The sequence below is a fragment of the Emydura macquarii genome, unplaced genomic scaffold, assembly GCF_026122565.2.
Source record: "Emydura macquarii macquarii isolate MOO-44397 ecotype Brisbane River unplaced genomic scaffold, CSIRO-AGI_Emac_v2 contig_3128, whole genome shotgun sequence".
Lineage (NCBI taxonomy): Eukaryota > Metazoa > Chordata > Testudines > Chelidae > Emydura > Emydura macquarii.
The window spans coordinates 6,785,201-6,809,612 of NW_027133265.1; the positions used below are offsets into that span (position 1 = coordinate 6,785,201).

The following is a 24,412-nucleotide window of genomic DNA, read 5'->3' on the forward strand; positions in this document are numbered from 1 at the left end:
AAAGCAGACTGCAAAAAGTTGCAAAGGGATTTCACAAAACTGGGTGACCTGTTCAACAAAATTGCAGATGAAATTCATTGTTGATTAATGTGAAGTAATGCATATTGGAAAACATAATCCCAACTATACATACAAAATGATGGGATCTAAATTAGCTGTTACCACTCTAAAAAGAGACCTTGTAGTCAGCAGCCAGAGAGTGGCAGCTGCTGGCCAGGCGCCCAGCTTTGAAGGCAGTGCTGCCACTAGCCGCAGTGCAGAAGTTAGGATGGCATGGTATGGGGAAGACGGATCATCACCTTTGGGTGGGAGGAGTCATCACAGCCTGAAATATTTCAAAAGAGGACCCAGCAAAAAAGTTGGAGAGCCCTTGATCTATAAAATCATGACTGGTGTGGAGAAAGTGAATAAGGAAGTGTTATTTACCCATTCATATAAAACAAGAACCACGGGTCACTCAATGAAATTAATAGGCAGCAGGTTTAAAATAAACCAAAGGAGGTACTTCTTCATACTCCACACAGTCAGCCTGTGGAACTCATTGCCAGTAGATGTTGCCAAAGCTGCATCTGGGTTAAAAAAACAATTATAAAATTTCCTGCAGGATATCAATGGCTATTAGCCAATATGGCGAGCCCTGTGCTCTGGGTGTCTCTAAGCTTCTGACTCTCAAGTGCTAGGAGTGGAAACCAGATGGATCGCCTATTCTGTTTATTCCCTTTGAAACATCTGGCATTGAACACTGTTGGAGGACAGGTTACTGGGCTAGATGACCATTGGTCTGATCCAATATGGCCATTCTTACGTTCTTTTGATTTTTATTAAATAAAGTTTTAAAATACGGAGTCTTTGATCCATATAAAGTGTTTTAAAACAAAAATAGTTGAAAGTTAGGTTGTAAGAGAGTGCCTGAAGAGCAGGGATTGTGTGTACAAGGATACAGAAGTATAAGAGCTTTGATTATGTTGGTGTATTGTAAAGTTATACCTAAAATAATCTTTTCAGTTGATTTAATAAATATCTCAGATACAAATTTCTAAAAAGAGTGAAGTACTGTATTTGTTTTTATTTTGTGTGGCCACATACCTTAAAAAAAATAAATAGCAGTTTTAAGTGCAACATTGTATTAGAGGATTCTTATTTTCAACACTCCATTTAAGTCATTAGAGTCAAGATTTAACCCCAAGTGTATTATTATTATGCTGATACTTTTGAGCTTCACATTTTGAAAACCTAATGGAGATTAAGACAAATTCTATTTTATGTATTCTTTTGTATTCTAAAATTATTTTAATGCAGTTGATGAAACTCATTCTTGACATACTTATGTGACGATGTAAAGAGTAACATAAATTTTTAAAGATAATCTAAAAATTAACATTAATCATTTTCCATCTTTCTAGATTTAATGATATCCATGTCCCTGTGAGATTAGAAAGTGTGAAATTTGCCAGTCATTGTTTAATGAACCATCCGGATTTAGCAAAAGACCTCACCGGTAAGATGTGTAATTTAAAATTTAGAATAATTTTTTACAAGAGGAGGCATATGTTGCAAGTACATAGCAATATGGTTCTGAAATATGTTAAGACCAGACTTGCCCATGCTGGATGAGAGTACTAAGGCATTCATTTAAGGTAGATTTTTCTACAGAGGACAAGAGTTTGTTTTTAAAAAGTAGGTGTTTTCCATTGTTTGGGGTATATTTTGATGCCAGCCTTATAGAACTAAGATGGTACAAGCGAACTATCCTATGTAGAATTAGTTTTAACCTCACCATCTCAAATGTTAATGAAATCTTGGCCCTAACAGAGCAGGTTAATCATTAAGCACATGGAATGGGATTTTCAAAAGTACTCAGCATTTTTTTAACTCCACTTCCATTGATTTACAAAATCCCATCCATGATCTAAAGATTAAATTCCTCCTACAGACCAGCATTATAGCCAGTTTTAAATGGGGAAAGTTGGAAAGTAGGGGTGTAAAACATAACATGAAGACCAGTAACTTTCTTTGGCATATTTTTATTTTCAGTCCCCTTCCTGCTCTTCCTCCACCCCCGCCTTTTTTAATACCCTAATTATATGGCATGTGCTGAGCATGCTTGGCCTCATTTTCAGTGGTGATGAGCACCAGCAGATCCCACTGACTTCAGTGGGAACTGAATGCTTAGCACCATTGAAAGTCTGGACGCTTACCAGTAGGCTTTTTTCCCCTTAAATCAGATTTTTGTCTAGTTGCTGAAGATGAATGAGCTGATTTTTATAAAGTGGGCAAATAGGTCTATATTTTCCTTTCTTTTAAATGGTTCACATATTTTGGAAATGTGGAATAAAGCATTATTACTAAGTCTCAATTTGTGCTCAAAGTATTGTGTAATATCTGGAAAATATTAGTTTTGCCTGTCTTCACTTGGTAGTATTGATGCATCAGGCTATGTGTTGATGTTCTGATATCTGTATTTGTCGATAGGTATCTTCTCAGGCTACGTCTATGTTACGGGAACTATAGTAGCATACCTACAGTGTAGACAAAGACTATAGCAGCAAAAGGGGTGTTTTCATCATTGTAGGAACTCCACCTCCATAAGCAACAGTAGCTGCATTTACACCAAGGACTAGATCGGCATAACTGTTGTGGTTAGATGTGGATTTTCCATAGCCCTGTGCACCATCGATCTAAGATTAAAGTGTAGACCAGGCCTCAGTAATATTTATTGGAAAGGTATATTTAAAGTCTTTTAGGTAAAAGAATATAAGTGAGGGTCTCAAGGTACAGTTGTTCAAGTTGATGTTGTATGATTAAGAGAGATGTTGGTTGTGACTCTGCAGTTAAGATTGCATTGAGATTTGTAGCTAAAGCAGGAAATAAATCCTTTAATTTCTATTCATTGTTTCTCTAGAATTTTATAAAAGAGAGATTAAAAGGGATTGGGTTGGCTAGTAGTTTAGAGAATACTAACTTTTCACCTCTGGTTCAGATATGGTTTAAGGTGTAACTCTAAATGAGTTTGATCTCATTAGGGTCTCTATTGGATATTAGCCAGTACCACACAAACACTACATAATTTGAGCTGTTTTGTGGCATGCTGAAGTAACCATTAGAGTGAATGTGGCAAAAAAGTTCTTGTTAAAAGATATCTAACTATAAATTTGTGAAACTAATATAGTCTGGTTAAATAGACAGTTTTAAGGATTCTGATATGTATTTTGAAGAACTGGTTTCTATATAGTATACCATAATAACTCTCAGTGAGCTATTGCAGAATGTTGTTACAAATCCATTTAAAAAAAACGCTATGAAGGGCTTCTCTAAAAGATTTTTTTTAAATTAATGCAAAGATAGGATTTTGGTGGGAATTTCTATATTTAGATATTAATGATTCTTTTTAAATTGACAGATGATTGTGCTATGACTAAGATTAAGATTCTGTTATGGGTATTTTTAGTAAAAGTCAGGGACAAGTTGCGAGCAATAAATAAAAATTAACAGAAGCCATGACTTGTCCTTGACTTTTACTAAAAATACCCATTAGCTGTTCGGTGGCAGCTGTTGGGCTAGGCTGGTCCCAGAAGTCATGGAGGTTCCTGAAAGTCACGGAATCTGACCTCCATGACCAAATTGTATCCTTAGCTATGACTAAAATAAAATCCTTAATTTAGTCAGTTGTGAATTCTGTGAAATAATGCTCTATCAGGAAACTGCGGAACAAAAATTTTAAAATATTGAGCTACAATGAGCTGAATTTCAGCCATAACTCAGAATTTTGTTATTTCTGACTCAAACTAATCTTTAATGATTTACAGTATTTTTAACATATTACTTATATTGTAAACCCTTTGGTGCTGAGATGGTGTCTGTCTTTGTCTTACAAATGACGAACATGCTTCTGTTATTTAGCATGTGATTTCAACAGTGTATTCTAATCAGTTATATTTTACTTGATGGCTTTTTTGGGAGGAAAAGTTATGAAGAAAGCTATACAGTTATAAACAGTATGACTGTTATTTCTGTCAGTTAGTGTAGAAAATTCTTGGAGATCAGATATTTATTATATACAATTTCGTTTATAGTAGATGATATAGTTGTGGTACATTTTGACTGAGGTTTGTGTAATTGTTTTAATTTTTCTAATAAACTGTCATTTGTTGTACATTTGCAACAAAAGCACTTGAATATACTCTTCATAGTAACTGACATTTTATTGTAACAGAGTACTTGAAGGTTAGATCACATGACCCAGAAGAAGCTATTCGACATGATGTCATTGTTACAATTATAACTGCTGGGAAGAGAGACCTTTCTTTAGTCAATGACCAGCTACTTGGCTTTGTAAGGGAGAGAACACTAGACAAACGGGTAAGGTTTAATGCTTTATTTGCAGTGATTTCTACCTTTAAATACAGCTAATGAAGAAAAAAATGGTAAAACCAGAATCTTCCATGCATTGAGGCTGTTACGTATTATAGTTTTGTGCTGTTAATTAGAATGCAGTGATTAAATTAATTCTCGCCAGAAAGCAGACTGTTTAAATGCGGGCAGTGTGCCTGAGCAGGGGCTATATATCAGGGAAATGAGATCATTATTCTGCCAGGAATATTGCAAATTTCACCATCAACTCCTCACTAGCCACAGATCTGACAGTGTGATTGGCCTAAAGAGGTCAGGTGTCCTTCCAGAAACTTGTCAGTGAAGACTAACTTCAGCTCTAGATTGGTTTCTTTATGGGAATCATCTCTGAAAAGAGCTTAATGGACTTAAATTCTGGGAAAAATAAAAATTGACAGCTGACTGGAAATGGCTACAAAGCATACATAACTGTTTGAGGTAAACAGTAGTATAACATTGTGTTTTTAAAAGCCTTTCACTCCTGTGTATTTTAATTGTCTTTCAAAGTTAGTAGAGAGACTTCTATAACTTTTGTGAGCTCTCGGCATTCATCAGATTTTTTTGTTAAAATTTTTTTTTTTCTATTTGGACCTTTTGCCTTATTCTTCTATATATATATATATATATGCCTGTGATGGCCTCCTCATTCTGAAACTAGTAATCCTTTTGAGTCCTGAACACATGCTTTAAACCTCATTTAAATATTCTGCATAAGTACCTGTTTGTTCTTGTGATGACAATGCTTGCTTTTCACAGTTCAGATTCCCCTTGGATAAACCTTATTCTTGACACACATCTCTCCTGTTCCTTCTCATACTTATCCATCCATTTGCATCTATTTGATTCTTTTTTGGCTGCTCTTTTTATTCAGCTACTCAACTAGTGTAGATTTTGTAGACTACTGACTGTATTTTAATCCGCTGGTGAAAGATGTCTTAATGCTGCCTTCATTCTTTGTTTAAAAAAAATGAAGGCTATAGTTAAAAGCCTAGTATAAGCTAAGTGGTTTTATTATTATTAATCCTGTCATTTATACCACCTATTTTTCTATTGCCCACTTTCTCACTGTTAGTGTCAAGTCTGAACAACTTTTTTCAAAGCCTCAGAACCTGTGGGATGCTACTTCTGTCTTAGGACATTTCCTCTACAGATTCCTCTGTAGGAGCAGTAAAAACTGTTAAGTGCAATTTTGCAGTGACTGCTGATATAAAAAGCACCCTCCTCAAAGTCATCCTCACTTTCTGCTAACTGGTTCAGCAGGAGCAGCAGATCTTGGAACAGAAGCTTTCCTGGAATTTGGATCCATTCTTTGATAACAATCATTCTGATGAGTTTCCCATTGAGGTACTGTCCCCTTTAAAAGCATCTCTGTCTCCAAAGTCCTTACTGGCTAAGATCCAACTGCCTGCAGATAAGTCACTACATGGTTCTTCCAGGAGAGGGGAACTTAAAGCTCTGATCCTTGAGAGTCTTCCATGAAAGCTCCTTTTCTAAAGATCCAGCCTGCTTGTAAGAAAGGGCACTGCAGAAATGGCTCAAACACTTTCTTTTGTTAAAACAGGTCATTTTGGCTTGGAGACTCCAAGTTCAATGGTGCCTTCTTATCTCAGTTTTCTGGGAAGATGTTTATTCAAGGAAAGTTTTGGGACAGCCTTTGAAAGTTGACTCAAGTTCCCTTTTGCCTAAACATCCCTGGCTAGCCTGGGGACTTTTCCCTTCCTCAGGAAGAGACTCCTGAGTGAGTAGTTTTGGGATGAGAAACCAAAGGAACAGACTCCAAGCTCTCTTTTCTCTTTAACCACTTCCCTGAATATCTCCAGTTTTAATTTTTCCTTCTCCACTACAGAAGGAGGACCCAGAAGCATTAAGGGAGCTGACAACCTGCTTGGCTCCTGTTTTAGGTATCCCTTGAATTGAGAAAAAGGGGCAACCTTGCGAACTTTTTCTATCAAGGATTTAATGGAAAACTGAAGGACAGCCTTCTGACAAATGGGCTCTTTGGAACCTTATGAAACTGTTGTCTCAGCCAGTGACAGACTTTTTGGTGAAAAAGAGAGATTAATTGTACCAGGTATCCTAGGAAGGTTTTGACCAAGGTATTTAAGATCTCTTTTGAGCTAAATCAAAAGAGCACTTTTCTATCCTTGTCCTTTATTGTTCTGCTGCCTTTGACACTGATGATCACATTCTCCTACTTTTCTTTCTCTCTTGTCTTCTTTGACAGTGATCAGTACCCTATTTGACTGCTTTTTCCATTTCTCATATAATAGGTCCTTATCTTCCCTTCTCTCTATAGATTCTTTTCCACATGAACCACTGTGATATCTGAATTTCTCCCTCATCTGACAGCAGTTTCTGTCATCCCTGTTCTCTCTGTTAGAGCCCTCCTCTGTTCCCATGGTTTCAAGTACTTCCTCTGTTCCAGTGATTCTCCTTCAAGTGCTTGCTCCTGTCGATTCCATTGTAGGTGCCTCCTTACTGAAATTTTTTTCCCCTTAGCAGTATCCGTAGGGCTGGCTTCGGCGCTTCCTGGAGTACCACACACAGACCATGCGCTGCTGGCCCTATGCCCGCTCAGTTCCTTCTTTCTGCCACTGACGGTTACTGGAACTGTGTCTTTGCTTGCTACCGCAAGTGCCTCTTAGCGTTTAGTGTTCAGTGTTTTCTTAAGTAGTCATTAATTGAGTAGTTAATGTGTTTTTTTAGTGAATAGTTGTAAATAGTTACAGTTTAGTCCCCTTAGGGGCCTCTGCCCTCCAAGCTTTAAGCCCTGTAAGTCTTGTGGCAAGCCCTTCCCGCTTAGTGACCCCTACAACAGTTGCCTGAAGTGTCTGGGGGAGTCGCACAGGAAGGACAAGGCATCTGTAAGGCGTCTGTAAGGCGTTCAGACCAAGGACTCAGAAGGAGTGGAAAATCAGTCTGAAGGCCTTACTGAGGGAGGCTGCCTTAAGACCAGCCTCGGCGCTGTCCTGCTCCCTCTTGGTGGCAAGCACCGCATCGGTGCAGAGTGCTCTTCCAGCACTGAAACCTCCATGGCACCGATCTTCTGCTTCGCTGTCGAAGAAGCAGAAGAAACAACATTCGGAGAGGGGTCGCTTTTCCGCACCTAAGACGACCAAGGACACGAAATCAAGTGCGGAGCATCACAGGTCCAGCAGGCTGAGCAGACTCTGCAGGAGCAGGGCTCGCTGCCTAGAATCCTAAGCCCTCTGAGGGAGCCTCCTCTGACTCCGGGTACTGGAAGAGGTCCTCCTTAGCTCATGATGCCGTCGACACTGGAGGCATTTCAAGCAGCAAGAGACTTGATGGCCCTGCCCTTGCCTCCGACATCTATGCCCTGGATGGAGCAGGTGAAAGGGAAGCATCCGTGTCGAAGGGGAAGCCCCTGATGGGGACACCCTCCCCTCCGTCCCCGATGGCTGCACCGCTCTTTGGAGCCCTGGTGTGCTTCTCCACGAGCCAGGTCACCACAGAGAAGGTCTCCTCCCTCTAGGCACCGATCCCTGGAGTGCATTCCCTGTCACGGGAAGGTCACCGGAGGCAGAGCGCCGTCATCAGAGGCATTCAGCGTCGTCAATTTGGCACCAATCTTGGTCACCGGCACCAAAGGCCTTGTATCTGGCGGGGCGACACTGATCCTGGTCAAAGTCTAGCAGACGCTCACCATCAGGGAGTTGGCACCGATCGCTATCCCCCGCACTGCTGAGTTTGCCCATGTGTTCATGGCGCAGTACCCGGTCGCTAGCATCTGGATGCTCGCCCAGGAATGATCAGCGCCATCACCGATCTTCGGCACTGAGATACTCACCTGTGGTGCAGCAATGTTCCTGCTCCTCCTCCCACCAAAGGGCCTTTCTGGCGTGGCACCAGTCTAGGGAATTGTATCACTGGTCACCGGTATCACTCTCCCCATCACCAAAGTGGTGGTCATCGGAGCACGAGCGGTCTCGGGAGGCCAGATACTCCTCCTGCTCTCCACAGCACCGCCCTGCAGGAAAGGGGTCAGGCTCAGGCTGTCATTGGTTGCCAGAGACTGTGTCCTGTTCCTTGGGGGAGGATAAATCCTCAGCAGCCCACCTTAGTCAGCTCCATCAACCTGGGGTTTAGGAGCAGGGTCCCTGTCCGGCTGTTCCAGGTTGCCCTTAGGGATAGTGGCCAACTCAATGGCTGTTTTGGAATCTCTGGGGGTTCCCTATGGCTACAGGGCCCTATTCTCTTAGATCATCGGGGAAACAATCTGTAGCCCTGGCACCCCCAGTTGAGAGTCACAGACCCTCTTCGGAGGCGGACTCACTGGAAGGGACATCTACAGCGGTCCCCCAGCAGCCAGGGGAGATGCCACTACCTCCTGCACTGGGTCAATCGTCTTCCTCCGCCCCAGACGAGGCAGTCATGACAGGGCCATCGCTCCCCGGATGGCTTCCATGCCCACCAGGAGCTCCTCAAGAGGGTTCCCTCGAACTTGGGGCTAAAAGTGGAGGAGCTCCAGAAAACATTGGACAACCTCTTCAATGTACTGGCAGCTGTGGTGCGGCTCGGGTCACACTGCCAATCCACGAAGGGGTTCTCAAGGTGGTTAAAGCCTTGTGGCAAACACCATCCTCCTTGCCATCAACCTCTAAAAGGGTGGAGAAAAAGTACTACCTTCCTATTGTCGCGACAGGTTATGGATCCCCCAGAGTCAATAAGCAGTCAGTGGATAATACAACAAAATTTTATTAAGGAATATGGGGTACACGCTGTAATACTTAATACGTAGCTTAAATGATTATCATATAAAGCAGGCAGAGAAACAGGCAAAGCAGTTACTTTTCATATCTCACCACTAGGAACAGAGAAGGAGTCGTAGCATATCGTTAGGTACGGGCCGGCTTTCACAATTCGCGTTCAGAGTACGGGAACGGGAGAAGCGGGGCGGTCCAGGTCATCAGGCTGGCAAACGCTTTCTCAATTTGGGCATGGGGCGTACCCCTTTTTATACTAGAGAATGCGTTGCAAGTTTGGTAGCTCTGGATTGGGGGAGGGATATACATTAGTACGTGCCAGACTATGACGAGGCCTGTGGCCTTGCGTAGAGCTGTTATGGCACTGGATACATAGCCCGTTATCTGTGGGCAACAAAGACACTGGGGTGCGTAGGCGATTTTCTTATGGGGGGGGGGGGGTAGCAGCATAACAACTAAATGCTGTAAACAACAGATGCAGCCTAATAAGGTCAGGTCACGGTTTTACTGTTGGCACCAAGTGGGTGGGGGTGCGAGGGGTGGGCATATGCTGGGAATTCTGCTGCAACACCCATGAAGGGGTTTGAATACTTATTCACACACCTTCCCCCTGGTTCCCTGGTAGTGGCGGCTGACAATGAGCTGACAGACAGGGACAACCCGGCATGACCCCCAAAAATAAAGACAATAAAATTGGATTTGTTTGGAGAAAGATTTATTCTACGGCGAGCCTGCAGTTCCGGATTGCCAACCAGCAGGTTCTGCTAGGGAGTTATAATTATAACCTCTGGGACTCTGTTAAGTATTTCAGTGAGGCTGTTCCCCAGGAACAGGCACCGGACTTTACCACCATCCTGGAAGAGGATAAGACTGTGGCCAGGGCTGCCTTGTAGGCAGCATCGGATGCGACTGACTCAGCTGCAAGATCGATGGCCTCCGCAAACTCTGTGTGCCGGTGCTCGTGGTTGCAGTCATCTGATCTGTCCCAGGAGGTGCAACTGTCCATCCAAGACTTGCCGTTAGATAGAAGTGCACTCTTCTCTGAACAGACCGACACCAGACTCCACGGGTTGACGGACTGAAGGGCTGCTTTGCGCTTGTTGGACCTTTACACGCCACAGGCCTCGAAGAGGCAATTCCGCCTTCAGCAGAAGCAACTTAGATACCAGGACCAGCACTTCAGGACCTACAGAAGGAGGGGCAGAGACAGTTAGATGGTGCCGACTGGCCCAGTCTTCCTCCTTGGCCAATCAATCGGACCCTTCCCGGTGTTCTAGCAGGCAGCGCCAGTTGTTTTGATGGTGCGCCCGAGGATGGCCTTCCAGTCTTATGCTAGGATCCTACTTCTCCAAAATTCCACAACCGACTTGACCCCTTCCTCCCAGCATGGTCCTGTATAACTTCAGATTGTTGTGTCCTGAGTACCATTGCAGCAGGCTATACCCTGCAGTTCTCTTTCCTCCCTCCACATACTCCCCTGTCCCTAATCAGGGACCCCTCTCATGAGCAATTCCTCATGCAGGAGGTCGAGAGCCTTCTTGCAGTGGGAGCTGTGGAGGAGGTTCCACCAGACATGAGAGGAAGAGTTTTCTATTCCCACTACTTCCTCATTCCCAAAGCGAAAAGGGGCCTCAGGCCCATTTTAGATCTGCGGGGACTAAACAGATACATCAGAAGGATGACGTTCCGCATGGTCTCCCTAGCCTCCATCATCCCCTCCTTGGATCCAGGAGACTGATATACTGCCCTCGACCTGAAGGATATATATTTTCATATCACGATATTCCCGACACAGATGTTTCCTCTGATTCGTGGTGGCGTGCACCCACTACCAGTTTACGGCTCTTCCCCTTGTCCTGTCTTCTGCCCCAAGGGTGTTTACAAAATGCATGGCGGTTGTGGCCGTGTATCTCAGGTGACAAGTGGTTCAGATTTACCCATATCTGGACATCTGGCTAATCAGGGACAGGTCGCGGGCCCAGGTCCAAACCAGTCTGGACTTAGTTCGAGCCACCTGTCGCCATCTGGGGCTGCTGGTGAACGAACAAAAATTCACATTAACGCCGGTGCAGAGAATATACTTCATTGGGTCCATTCTCGACTCTACGTAGGCCAGGGCTTTTCTACCACAGGCTTGGTTCAAAACCATGGCAAACCTTATCATTAACTTACATGCCTATCCCCTTACGACAGCACGAACCTGCCTGCAGTTACTGGCAGCGTGCACCTACATGCTGCATCACGCACATCTGAAACTCAGGCCACTCCAGCTATGACTGGCCTCTGCATACACCTCAAGCAGGCACCTCTTGGACAGGTGGTCACCATGCCCCCACAAGTCCTAGCTTTCCTGAGTTGGTGGTGACCCCCAGTCAGTGATGGAAGGGATGCCCGTTGCAGATCTAGCCCCCGCGGTGACTCTGGTATCGGACACTTCAGACCTGGGGTGGAGTGCGCATATCAGCTCCGGTCACAGTACCTGAAGGACCTGGTTGAGGGAGGATCAGGGGCTGCATACAAATATAAGGGAGGTAAGGGTGATCTGCTTAGCATGCGGGGCGTTCCTTCCTTCTTGAGAGACAAGATAGTCCAGGTCCTGACTGACAACACTGCCACGATGAATTATATCAACAGACAGGGCGGGGCCCGCTCCCCGGACCTGTCTCAGGAGGCGGTGAGTCTGTGGAATCTAGTGATAGGTCACAACATTTACCTTGTGGCTTCACACCTCCTGGGTATCAAGAACACCACAGTGGACTGCCTCAGCAGGACCTTCTTATCTTGCCATGAGTGGTCTCTCCACCCATCAGTAGTCATATGATCTTCTGGAAGTGGGGGTTTCCCCAAGTGGATCTCTTTGCTTCCAGGTTCAACAAGAAGTGCCGCCAGATTTGCTCCATTTGTGGGCTCGATGAGGGAGCGCTGTCAGATGCCTTCCTACTTCTGTAGTTGGGGAGGCTTCTGTATGCCTTTCCTCCCATTCTGCTGATTCAAAGGGTCCTGTTAAAAATTAAAAGAAACAAGGTAAATGTTATCCTCATAGCACCCGCGTGGTCCAGGCAGCACTGATTCATGATGCTCCTGGAGCTGTCAGTTGCTGCCCTGTTCCCCCCGCCCCCCTGTCCGAGCTGCCGCATTGGCACAACCTACTTTTCCAGGACTGCGGTTGACACCTGGACCTGGAGTTCCTGCATTTGATGGCGTGGAGGCTAAGTGGCTGAATCCAGAAGAACAGGCTTGCTCATCTCAGGTGCAGGCAGTACTAATGAGCAGCAGGAAACCTTCCACCAGGGCATCCTATTTAGCCAAGTAGAAAAGGTTCACATGCTGGGCTGCAGCCCAGGCGGTCGTGCCCTACCAGGCATCAATCCAGATGGTGTTGGATTACCTGCTACACCTTAACTTCAAGGCCTGGCCACTGCCTTGTTCAAGGTATATGTAGCTGCTATTTCAACCTTCCATCCACCGATTCAAGGGAGGTCAGTTTTCTCTCATGCCATGGCGGCTAGGTTCCTGAAGGGTATAAAGAGACTTTACCCCCAGGTTAGCTGACAGAATGAAGGGCTTACCTGTCTCTTCGTAGCAGATCTCCTCTTGGATAACTTCCTGCATTAGGTTCCGCCACGAGCAGGTGAAGGTTCCTCCTCTGGAAAGCATCACTGCCGACTCGACCAGAGCACAGGCCTCTTCTGCAACATTCCTGTTGCAAGTGCCTATTCAGGACATATACAAAGCTGCTACATGGTCATTGGTGCACACGTTTATGTCCCACTACGCCATCGTTCAGCAGGCAAGGGACAATGCCAGCCTCAGCAGAGCGATGCTGCAGACAGCTCATCTGTGAACTCTGAACCCGCCTCCAAGCTTGTGAGTCACCTACAATGGAATCGACATGAGCAAGCACTCCAAGAAGAAAAGATGGTTGCTCACCCTGTAGCTGTTGTTCTTCGAGATGTGTTGCTCGTGTTCCATGACTAACCCCATCCCCACTCTCAGAGTTGATGGCAAGAAGGAACCGAGGAGGTGTAAGGCCGGCGGTGCCTCATAGCACGTGCGCCAAGCTTCAGGGGGCACCGCAGCCAGCCCTACTGGTACTGCTTAGGGGAAAAAATTTCTGATAACTGTGCACCGAGGCACACACGCACCTGCAGTGGAATGGACACAAGCAACACATCTCAGAGAACAACAGTTACAAAGTGAGTAACCGTCTTTTCCCAAATTTACCAATTTCACATTTCAGGTTGCTTCTGATATCTCCTTTTGATGGATTTTCTATTGCCATTTTAAGCATAAACTTTCCAAACTGAACGTTTCCAAAGTCTTTCCTCCTAATCCCTCTCCTTCACCTTCCTTCTTTCTTCCCATTGACACAGCTCAGTCATTTCTGTCTCCTATATGAGATCTGATGAAAACACAGTTCAAGTTGGGAACATCTGCATGTAAATGTGGAAAATAGTATTTGACTACTTTTTGAAAGAGACATATTTTTGTAATACTTTACTTTCTTCTTAGTTTGTTTTAGTTGCCACATAAGTGGGCAAATACCCACAAAGATGTTAATATTGTGTAACATATTCAATTGATTTTATTTGTATTTAAAAGTTTTCTTTACCTAAATCTGCATGATATGTCATGCCACCTAGTGGCAGATTCATAGAGTGTCTTGCCTTTTATCTATGTCCAGTGTTACTGATTGTGAATTGCTTTGTGATTTAAGAACTACATGGCAAGATATGGATCTGATTTTTCCCTCTTTATATGGTAATCAGCCCTTACTCTTGAACTGATGTTGTATGAGTAGACTTCTCTGTTCATGTAGAGCCCAATTAACTTTAGTGGAGTTCTGTGCGGATACAGCAAACTGTGCATGCATTGTCAATTTTAGAACAGTGGTCCTTAGTCTGTAATGATTTAGCAAAATGAAAGCTCTCTCATCAACTCAACATAGATCCTTGGGATAAATACTGGATTAATTTTGGTTATTTCATCTGAAAAAGGAGTGGTAGAAATAGAAAATGATTAGAGGAGCAAAATAGGATTTGGGAAACTTCCATACAAGGATCAATTGAAATCAAAATTCATTTTTGAAACGAAAAATACAACCTCTTTAGGTTAGGAACACTAGCATAATTGAGTCCTTTGAGCCACACCACAATACAACTAAAGAATAATATTCACAGGAGGCATACAAGATTTATAAAATGCGTGGACAGTATTGACGCAAATAGTTTAGTAAGATGGGAATGAGATTAGACACACACTACACGAATAATAGCATCTGCAATTACATTAGATAGGATAAAAAATTATGAGCACTGTCACAGTTCAGGGCAGCTGTCCCTGTATTTCCTCTAAGTGGTTCAGCAAGGGCATCCACTCTCATCTTCCAGCTCACAGCCAGTGTCTTTCTGGGAAGAGACCTCTGTGTCTCTCCCTTTTGACTGGGGTATTCCCAGGCTGCACTGTTCCCTGCCTTTACTCTGTATTTCCTAGCAGATGGGTTGTCCCAAGGACACCTGCTTGCTTTCTCTTCAGAGAGTGATTGTCAACAGTTATAACTACTGCACAGTTCTTTCTAAACAAGCCTATTTTATCCTTAAGGTAAAAAGTATTACAGAGAATAAGTATTAAAAACAACAAAAGAACCTACACGCATGGTGTAACAGATTTACTAGAATTAAACCCAGCCTAATATGGATTCTAGAAGATTAATCCTTCAACCCCTGACCCTAGGGGAGTCCTTATGGTTATTGGTTTATCACAGCTTGAGCTAAGAACAAGCACACTCATAACATGATCAGTTTGCCTTTTATACAGTTCAGGAGTCTTTGATCTGGAGTTTCCAGATGCAGGTAATTAGTATACAGTGGGTCTCTCTCCCAGGGCATATCTTCAAAAGATTGTCTTCTGAGAGGAGAATTTGCATTCCCTTCAACCCCAGATACTTCCTAGGAAAACCATGTCAAAACTATTGTTCCAAAAAGACTTTTGAATTCATAATACCTTCCAGAGATTGCATTAATCTTGTCTTTCTGCTAATGAATTTCTATACAATCTCACAATAGTACATAAACATTTGCATTTCTAATATGATATACCCCAAAAGTACTAACCCTAGTTCAGTAAGGTTTAACAAAATTCAGTAACATTAATTCAGGATATTGTCAGTCTGTCATAAGCACTATGAATCCTTGTACTTCAGGACTAGTTGAGATCTAGAAGAAATTCTGTCAGAAAGTACAAATTGCACAATTAGCCAGGTTCATGCATTTCTTTGGGGTGTAGGAGGAGGAGAAGTTGCTCTTTTGAAGTTTCCAATGTAGGCCATTATATAGGAGACAGTAATACCTAACTGAATGAACCTTGTTCTGTTCTGGTATGGTTGCTTCCATAAATTAAAGTAAGACTGTTTACTGCATTTTTCTGTTCATTTTGTCTGTCTTGTTTCATTGCATTTAGTATATATTATGTGTGTTTGTGATAGATATTTAATAAGCATATTTTTCTCCTAAGTGGCGAGTAAGAAAAGAAGCTATGATGGGTCTTGCCCAGTTATACAAGAAATACTGTCTTCATGCTGAGGCTGGCAAAGATGCAGCAGAGAAAGTGAGCTGGATAAAGGATAAACTTTTGCACATATATTATCAGAATAGCATTGATGACAAGTGAGTCAACTTAAACCTTCATAAATTTAATTGTATAGCTATAAGAAATATTCTGAAGACCAAAAGTGTACACTTATCCTGAGGAAGTTGTTAGAAGATACTAATGATGTCTTTGTGCCATATTTTAAACATTAGTGCTGCAATTGTTGCAAATAAGTTTGGAATTAATGGCCTCCCTCCCCTGTCCCTGGATTAAAGACATTGAACTCTTTGCTCTAAGCTCTTAAAAATAATCAGGGTTTTTTTTTTAACTAGCCCTAAATTGTAGATGTGAAGCTAGATCTGAGATGATGGCTGGCTTTTTCTTTCTTAAATTGATTGATTACTGCCTAGAAAAAGACGTTCTACTTTTGCTTCTCCTATGCTCAGTTTGTTTTTTTGTCAGTAGAGGTTGCTAGAGGTTGACTGCTAAAATCTATCATTACCCGTGCAATCTTAATATTAATAATACAATCTTTATTTACATAATATATTATTTTTACAGGATCCATGCCTCTTTCAGTGCACAAGATGGATAGTGTGCAGGGAATAAATCAGTGTTGCCTAGTGAATTATTAGGTGGTTATCTCTAGAACCCTTGACTCACTTGTTGCAGAAATGAGAAATTGTAGTGGAATGTGTAGTGAATGAAGCAGAGGATTGAAGAAAAAGGAAGTGTGTGTCATTCATCATGGTAACTGCACTGTATTTTCCCCTTAGTGATTCAGCTAAGGACATCCACTTTTGGCTTTCAACTTCCCAGCTGTTGCCTCTCTTGGGTACAGAAATGCACCTCTCTGCCTGCTGATCAGGGTATTCCCTAGCTGGATAATTCCTTTGTGTTTACTGTATTGTTCCCAGCACAGATACCTGCTTGCTTTCTCTTCAGTGACAGATAACAGTGTAATTGCTACAGATATAGGTTACCACACAGTTCTTTCTAAGCAAGCCTACTTTATTCCTAAGAAAACATATTAAAAACAATAAGAGAACATATGCTAATAAGCTTACCAGAGTTCATCCCAACTCTCACTTGGGCTCTGGCAAGTGCAGTCTTTTAATATCTCACCGCAGGGGCATTCTTGTGACTTCAGCTCAGAGCAAGTACCTTCATAATATGTTCAGTTCCCTTTTTATATAGTTCAGGAATCTTTGAACTGGAGTTTCCAGAACCAGCTAGTTAGTATACAAAGGGTCTCTCTCCCCCCAGGGTATGTGTTCAAAAGGTTGGCTTTGGACCAGGGAGAATTTGCATTCCATTCTCTTCCATGTATTTCCTAAGGAAATCCACTTCAGACATTTTGTTCCAAAATGACCTTTAAACTTTCTAATTCTTTCCACTTAACCTTGTCTTTCTGCTAAATTCCATAAATTCTCACAATAGTACATAAACATTTGCGTTTGCAATACAATGAGCTCCAAAAGCATTAACCTTATTCAGTAAAATTTAACTTCATTCAGTAAAGTTTATCTTAATTCCATAAGGTTTGTTGAGGATAATACAGGATATTGTCAGTCTGTCACAGAATGTTCTCGTGGTTAAGGCAGTTGAATGCCACTGAGGAGATTAGGTTTCTGTCCCTGCTACAGAAACTTTTTGTGATTCTGGGCAAATCAGTTAGACCCAACATTTTCACAAGTGCCCACTAGTTGTATGCTGCTCATTTTCTGATTGCCCAACATGGAAAAATTGGGGCTTGAATTTTAGAGGGGCTTGGTTCTTACAACTGCATCTGATGTCAATGAGAGCTGTGAATACTCATCACTGCTGGAAATATTTTGGGCAGTGTGGTTAGGTGAGATGAACTAGGATTGGGACTCAAAAGGTACTGAGTTCCAATCTCAGTTCTGCTACAGACTTGCTCTTTGGTCTGGTAAATCATTTTGTCTTTCTTGTTTGTTTCCCCATTTGTAAATAAATGTAAAAATACTTACCCACAACCATCAAATTAAGTGTTGCAGGAGTTAACTTCTTAATGCTTGTACAGTGCTCGGAGCATACAGAATACTATTGAAATGCTATATTCTCTGAAAATTAGGTCATATGTGTGTCAAATTAGGCACCCAATCCTTGAAGCACCAATAATTAGTGTAGTCTTGCAAATTTTGGTTATTTCTTCTTTGAAAGGCCTCGGGGCACACTTTGAATGATGAGGATAAAGAGTTACTGAATAGCTGTCTCAGTTCTTGAACTCTATCCATCCTGTGCACTGAATAAAACTGGAGAGGGATCAGGGAAATAGTAGGTGATCATGTGTGTATCATCACACATACAGAATGAAGGTTACACAGACAGCCTTAATTTTGTCACTGCCTAACATTTTAGAGCTTGACTTTGCAACCATAAAAATGTTTTTAATGTAATTTTTGGTATGCAATTGCATCATAGTATAATTAAAGTGTATCTGCGTATTGTATGTTTTTGTATTTCATTTACATATAATCATATAAACTATGAATACTTTATTGTGAAAGTCTTTAATCAAAATTTCTCTAAAAGAACTTGAGAAATTTAACTTTGCCAACTTTGTTTTCTCTTCACTCTTTTTTCTTGATGTATGTTTACCTTCATCTTTTTCAGTGTTATTTGGCATCATTTTATTTTTTATTACTATTATAAAGGTATTTTAAATATGTTTGGTTGCTTTTTTCCAAATACTATCCTTTCCTTTTGAAGCATTTTTGCTAATTCTGCCTTTTTCTTCAGCTTCTTATTGTATTCTTGTGTTTTGTACTCTACGGGTGTGCACAGTCTTCCTATTCCCCTTTAGATGAGAATGGTGACAAGGAGAGATCCTGAGATTAGTTATTCGAACAATCTAGAGGGAGAGAGGAGAATTTGGTGGGTGATTAAGGCCTGTTTTTCTTGGCATCGGAAGGGATGGGGGAGAATTCACTGGGGCATTTCTCTCATACCTTTCCAGTAGCAGTAGGAAGGGGACCAGTGAAAGGCAAACAATTAGTACCTTCTCCTTCCCATTTAGGCTGGAGAAGGTTCCAATGCCAGTATAGAGCATAAAATCATATAAATGTAGGGCTGGAAGGGACCTCAAGAGGTCAGAATCTCTGTTTTACAATTAATCTGAAAGTTATGGATGACTTTGGAAATACATGATATTAAAATATATTTTAAACATTTTTCTGCAGGTTACTGGTAGAGAAAATCTTTGCTCAGTATCTTGTCCCACACAATTTGGAAACAGAAGAGAGAATGAAATGCTTGTACTATTTATATGCTAGCTTGGATCCAAATGCTGTCAAGTGAGTAGATTTAGCAAAGTCAGCTGCTTAGATACTTTGAGTCTTTTTCAACATGTCTTTTGATAGAAAATTATCAGTCTTTATTGCTAGCTCATAGTCAAAGTATTGGTTATGAAAAGGTTTGATTTTCTTGTTAGTCAAGTAATTTAAGAACTCTAACTCCTCTGGATTTAGACATTCCTAGATGGTGAAATGAACTAAACTGATTTTTATTTATTTAATTATTTCTTAGCTTGGAAACTCCTCTGTGCAGGTACCATGTCTTCCATAGTGTTTCTACAGCATCTATCATTCAGATGACCCACTGCTATCACAAGATGAACAATAGAATAATAAATAATGAATTCTCAATGTTATTTGCAATTATAGTTTCAAAGTATGTCAAGTACCTGTATTTTAAATGCTGATTCCTATGGATGACTACAAGAAAACAGGATACCTTGATCTTAGGGGGTATTTTGATCCACATTTAATGTTTTCAGTGAATTTTACATCGAGTAACAAACTCTGACTATGGTCGTTTTGAGTAAGATTGATTACGCGATTACAAGATTAAGCGAATGTGCAAGAAAGAGATGTAGTTAAACAAACTGCAAAATATCAATTTAGTAACAATTTTAAGGTTGCAGTTTAGCTTTTAAAAGGGTTATAAGGTTTTTGGTATAGATTGTTAGTATTGTGAAACTTCTGTCTGTTCAGAGTGCAAATAAATCTGTGGCCTATGTAAATGTAGAGAATATTATTTCTCTCTCTCTCTCTCTCTCTCTCTCAGTCAAAATGTTATAATCTTGGCATATTGCTATGAGGGTGGTACGGTGGAGGATTGAGTCCCATGTGAGTTTTGTCTTTTGTAGACTAGAGTGACTGATTTGTACTAGAAGGGAAGAATGTTTGGGAGGACAGTGGTTATAGGATTAATTCAGGTAGAGGGACAGAGCTAAGATTGATGTAGGAACCTTACCTTCAAATTTCCTACGTTAGAGAGCTTAATATTTTTTAACTAAAATATTCTTTGTTTTTTATAAGAAATTTTTTTCAGTCTTTTGTGATGTCTTACAGAGGTTGTGCATATGGAAAATTTAATCTCAGCTAATAACAACAATATATCCTTTACTAGCTCAATAACTACCACATTCTTATAGCATTTGAATGAAAGTAATTGTCATTCTTCCCCCCTCCTCCTTCACAGAGCGCTGAATGAGATGTGGAAGTGCCAGAACATGCTTAGGAGTCATGTACGAGAGTTATTGGACTTGCATAAGCAGCCCACTGTACGTTTTTTAAAAACTTATTGCTTTGTCATTAGAGCTAATTTACATAGAGTTAATGTGTTTAATGTGATTATTTTGCTGTTTTGGTTTACATTCACAAAATGCTGATCTTTCATTCAGTAAACAGCAGATATTTTAAAAATCACTTTCTGTAAGTAACTGTTTCAACTGTAAGGATCTATAAGGTTTATCATGAGTTTCTGTTACCAAGTAACAACTTCTAAAGAAGTCAAAAAATCACATGTAACATTTTATTGTCTGTTTCTCACTTTTGCTTAAATCACTATAAAGTGTTTTAAGATTCTTAAATGGAAAGTGCTGTAACATCAAAGTAATGATAATTGTGTTCATGTTAAAGCAGAGTTCAAAAGATGTTTTAATAGGATAGGACTGTTGCTTGAATTCTCCTTATAGGCAGTATTCTCAAACTAACAGAAACTGTAAATGAAAATCACGATTGGTTTGTCATGTTTCAGTGGCTTGTTGTAGTTCTGTCTTATTAGAAAAGGCTGAAAATATGCTACATGTTAATCTTTCAGTTTTTTAATAACACTTGTTAATAAAACTTGTTAATAACACTTGTTATTAATATCATTGTACTTCCTTTTTTGTCTGTTTTTCCAAAAATTAGACTGGATGGGGCTGCAACAAAAGTAGTGACAGATCAAATAAAATGTGTCATATAGCATATTACCTGTAGGGAATATCACTGATACCTTTTTTTCCCCCCCTAGTCGGAGGCAAATAGTAGTGCCATGTTTGGAAAGCTGATGACCATAGCAAGTGAGTGTATTAATTTGTTCTGAAAATCATTGTTACAGTGTATCTGAAGATAGCATGATTACAATACTAAAATAGCTAAGCTGTGCTGAATTATAAGATGTAGTTTCATTTTATGTTTCAATTTTATTTAATAATGTAGAAAACCTTCCAGATCCTGGAAAAGCACAAGATTTTGTGAAGAAATTCAATCAGGTTCTTGGTGATGATGAAAAACTTCGGTCTCAGCTCGAGTTATTAATCAGCCCTACATGTTCATGTAAACAGGCAGATGTCTGTGTGGTAAGGATATAGAACAACTGAATTTCATATGTAACATATTTGGGCTTACCTAGCCATTCAGAAACGATGGCCTCGCAAAGTAACTTAATGTAATTTTATTAATGTCTACTTGACCAACTTAGTTTCATATTGCATAAAATTATTTTTAGCTAACCTGCATTGAGAGCTCTCAGATACAATTTAGAATCAACAGCTTAGTTACTAAGAGTACATTTATTCATTTAATGTTCCTTTTTTGGGTGATGGCAGTCAAACATGACTTCTTTAATAGTCTTTTCGTGATATTCTTTTAAGTCTTGTTTAATGTAGAGCTCCTGTACTTTGTCTTCCAACTCTATTGAAGCATTTTATGAATAACATAAAATCCTACCTACATTATAGATTTTTTGATTCCAAGAATATTCCGTGGAAGATTGTATGTGTGTTCTGCAATTGTTTTTGTAAATATATCTACTTTGTCATTTTCTCATGTAAAATAATTGTCAGAGTAAAAATTAGATGTCATGCTATTTCTTGGGTCCACTGGTATAGCCATTATTTTTACAAGAGGCATTTGTGGTCAAGAACGTGTGCCTTGTGAGAGGATTTGCCATTCAGAAGTCCTAATTTGTTCAGTAGTAAGACAGGTGATGCCATAGATAAACAGTTTATCTCAGCTGTTATTTAAAAGGAAGGCTCCATTTTTTGTTGTCAGTGTCAATATTAACATTCACAGAAAAACTTTCAGTTTGCACTTCAGTCCCAATGTAATAGCAGACAGTCTGAACGCTCACTGTAATAAAGGGTAACAGAGTATCAACAGAGGAAAGCTTTCTTGGTTCCATTGATTCCTTCAACATCTTCTCTGAAGCAGCAATTTTTTAAATCTTTTAGGGAGTTTAGATACAATCCTCTTACAATTTTAAGGAGTTAGGTACATAGGATCAAAAAGTAGATCAGGTGGAAGTTTTCCATATTTAAATTTTGACTCCCCAAATTTTTTCCAGCTGAGGGCCAAGGGTGAGCCTGAGATATGTAAACTCATATGTAAACCACTTCAAGTTAATAATTATTGATGTTCACAGAGAATGCTTCTTCAACTCCTTGGGTCGTTAAGTTTGTCGTTTTTAATCTTATAGTAAGCCCGAAGTCTTGGCAGGCTTTGGAAAAACTGTCCATGAGATTTTGGAGATGGGCTTCTGTGTGGGTTGTCAATGCTGTGTCATCAGCGAAGAGGAGGTGCTGGATAAGGACCTCCCGAGTCTTGGTTTTAGATCTCAGTCTTGCGAGATTGAACAGCTTTCCATCAAATCTTGTGTGCAAGTAGATAACCTCCGTTGAAGAGCCAAAAGCTTGTTTCAGTAGCAAGAAGAAAATCCTGAATAAAGTAAGGGTAAGTACGCAGCCTTGCTTGACCCTGCTACGAATCTGGAAAGCCTCAGAGACTGAGCCATCATATTCAACTGTGCCATACATGTTTTCATGGAAGGACTGAATCATGCTTAAGAGCTTGGGGACACATCCAATCTTTTCTAGAAGCACAAATTAGTCTGCTTCTACTGACAAGGTCAAAAGCCTTTGTGTGATTTATAAAGGTTATGGAAGGGACATTTTTTATTCTTTGCATTTCTCTTGTAGTTGTCTCAGCGAGAAGATCATGTCGATAATAGACCTTTCGGCTCTGAAGCTATATTAAAATGCATATTGTTTGCTTGCACCCAGCTTACCAAGCAGTCCAGATCACTCTATATCAGTGACCTGTTGTCCTCATTATTTACCACTCCTCCAGTATTTGTGCCATTTTCAAACTTTATCAGTAATTATTTTGTTTTCTTTCAAGTCATTGATAAAAAAGTTGACTAGCATAGGTAGAGCCAAGAATCAATCCCTATGGACATATACCCGCTTGCTGATAAAGATACCCAGTTTAATTACATTTTGAGCCCTATAATTTAGCTAGTTTTTAATACGTGCCATTTAATGTGTGCCATGTTGATTTAGTTCTGGATTCTTAATCAAAATGTAATGCACTATCAAGTCAAATACCTTACAGAAGTCCATACTATTAAGTTTATCAACCAAACTTGTAAACTTATTTAAAAAAAAATAAAATTAGTTTGACAAGATCTGTTTTCCGTAAGCTCATTTTGATTGGCACTAATTAAACTTCTTTATTAATAGAGTTCTATAACATACGTTCTGTTTATTTTCCCAGGGAACAAAGTCAGCCTGACAGGTCTATAATCACCTAGGTCATCCTATTTGCCCTTTTAAAATGTGGTTGCAGCGTTGATGTAGCCATTTTGGTCCCAGGGTATTAGAGAGACAGGGTGGGTGAGGTAATATCTTTCATTGGACCATCTTTTCTGTTTGTGACAGAGACAAGCTTTCAAGCTACACAGAGCTCTTCTTCAGGTCTGGGAAAAGTACACAGAGTGTGATAGCTAAATACAGTACGGAACAGATATTCAGCCTAAGTAGTTAATATATATTCTAAGAGTCCATTCAAGGTGATGTAGCCCATTAGCATTGCTGCAGTCATAGGACAAAAAAGGCAGGGGTTAGTGGATTACAGATTGGTCTTTATTAAGACCATGATTTTTAGTGTCTAACAAAGTTATGAATTTAAGCTCCCAGGCTTGTCTTTTGAAGCTGTTCTGCAGGTTAGCTTTGAGGAGGAGGACTGGGGTCAGATTTAGAGAGATCATTTTGTGAAACGTGTTCGCCCACAAGTGATATGGTGTTTTTGCCTTTTATCATTTTTCTGCGTGAGTTTATTTGAGAGCATATTGAGTTTGTTGTTTCACCCATGTAGTTGTTATTGGAGCATTTAGTTCACTGAATAAGGGACATAACATTGGATAGCCATGTGTAAGACCCATGGATCTCAAAGGGTGTGTTGTGGGGGTGTTTATCATCATAGCAGTGAAAGTATCTCTATAGGTTTTACATCCGTTGTTCTAACATGGCCTGTTGCCACTTTGAGTTGGTGTATCCTAGCTGGTGGGGAGCTTGCTTCTGATGATGAGCTTGGTGAGTTTGAAGGCCAGAAGTATGCATTTGGGAAAGATTTCTTTCAAAA

At 40.7% G+C, this 24,412-nt stretch overlaps 1 protein-coding gene across 5 annotated transcripts in view; it reads left to right on the forward strand.

Moving 5' to 3' along the window:
* PDS5A (PDS5 cohesin associated factor A) overlaps window positions 1-24,412 on the forward strand; it is a 172,735-nt gene that overhangs the window by 89,349 nt on the left and 58,974 nt on the right. For all 5 annotated transcript variants that reach the window (XM_067531120.1, XM_067531116.1, XM_067531118.1 and 2 more), the window contains 7 exons: window positions 1,404-1,498; window positions 4,214-4,359; window positions 15,627-15,778; window positions 18,905-19,018; window positions 20,208-20,289; window positions 21,024-21,072; window positions 21,212-21,351. In XM_067531120.1, the coding sequence (XP_067387221.1) occupies window positions 1,404-1,498; window positions 4,214-4,359; window positions 15,627-15,778; window positions 18,905-19,018; window positions 20,208-20,289; window positions 21,024-21,072; window positions 21,212-21,351 (778 nt within the window). The remainder of the gene's footprint in view (window positions 1-1,403; window positions 1,499-4,213; window positions 4,360-15,626; window positions 15,779-18,904; window positions 19,019-20,207; window positions 20,290-21,023; window positions 21,073-21,211; window positions 21,352-24,412) is intronic.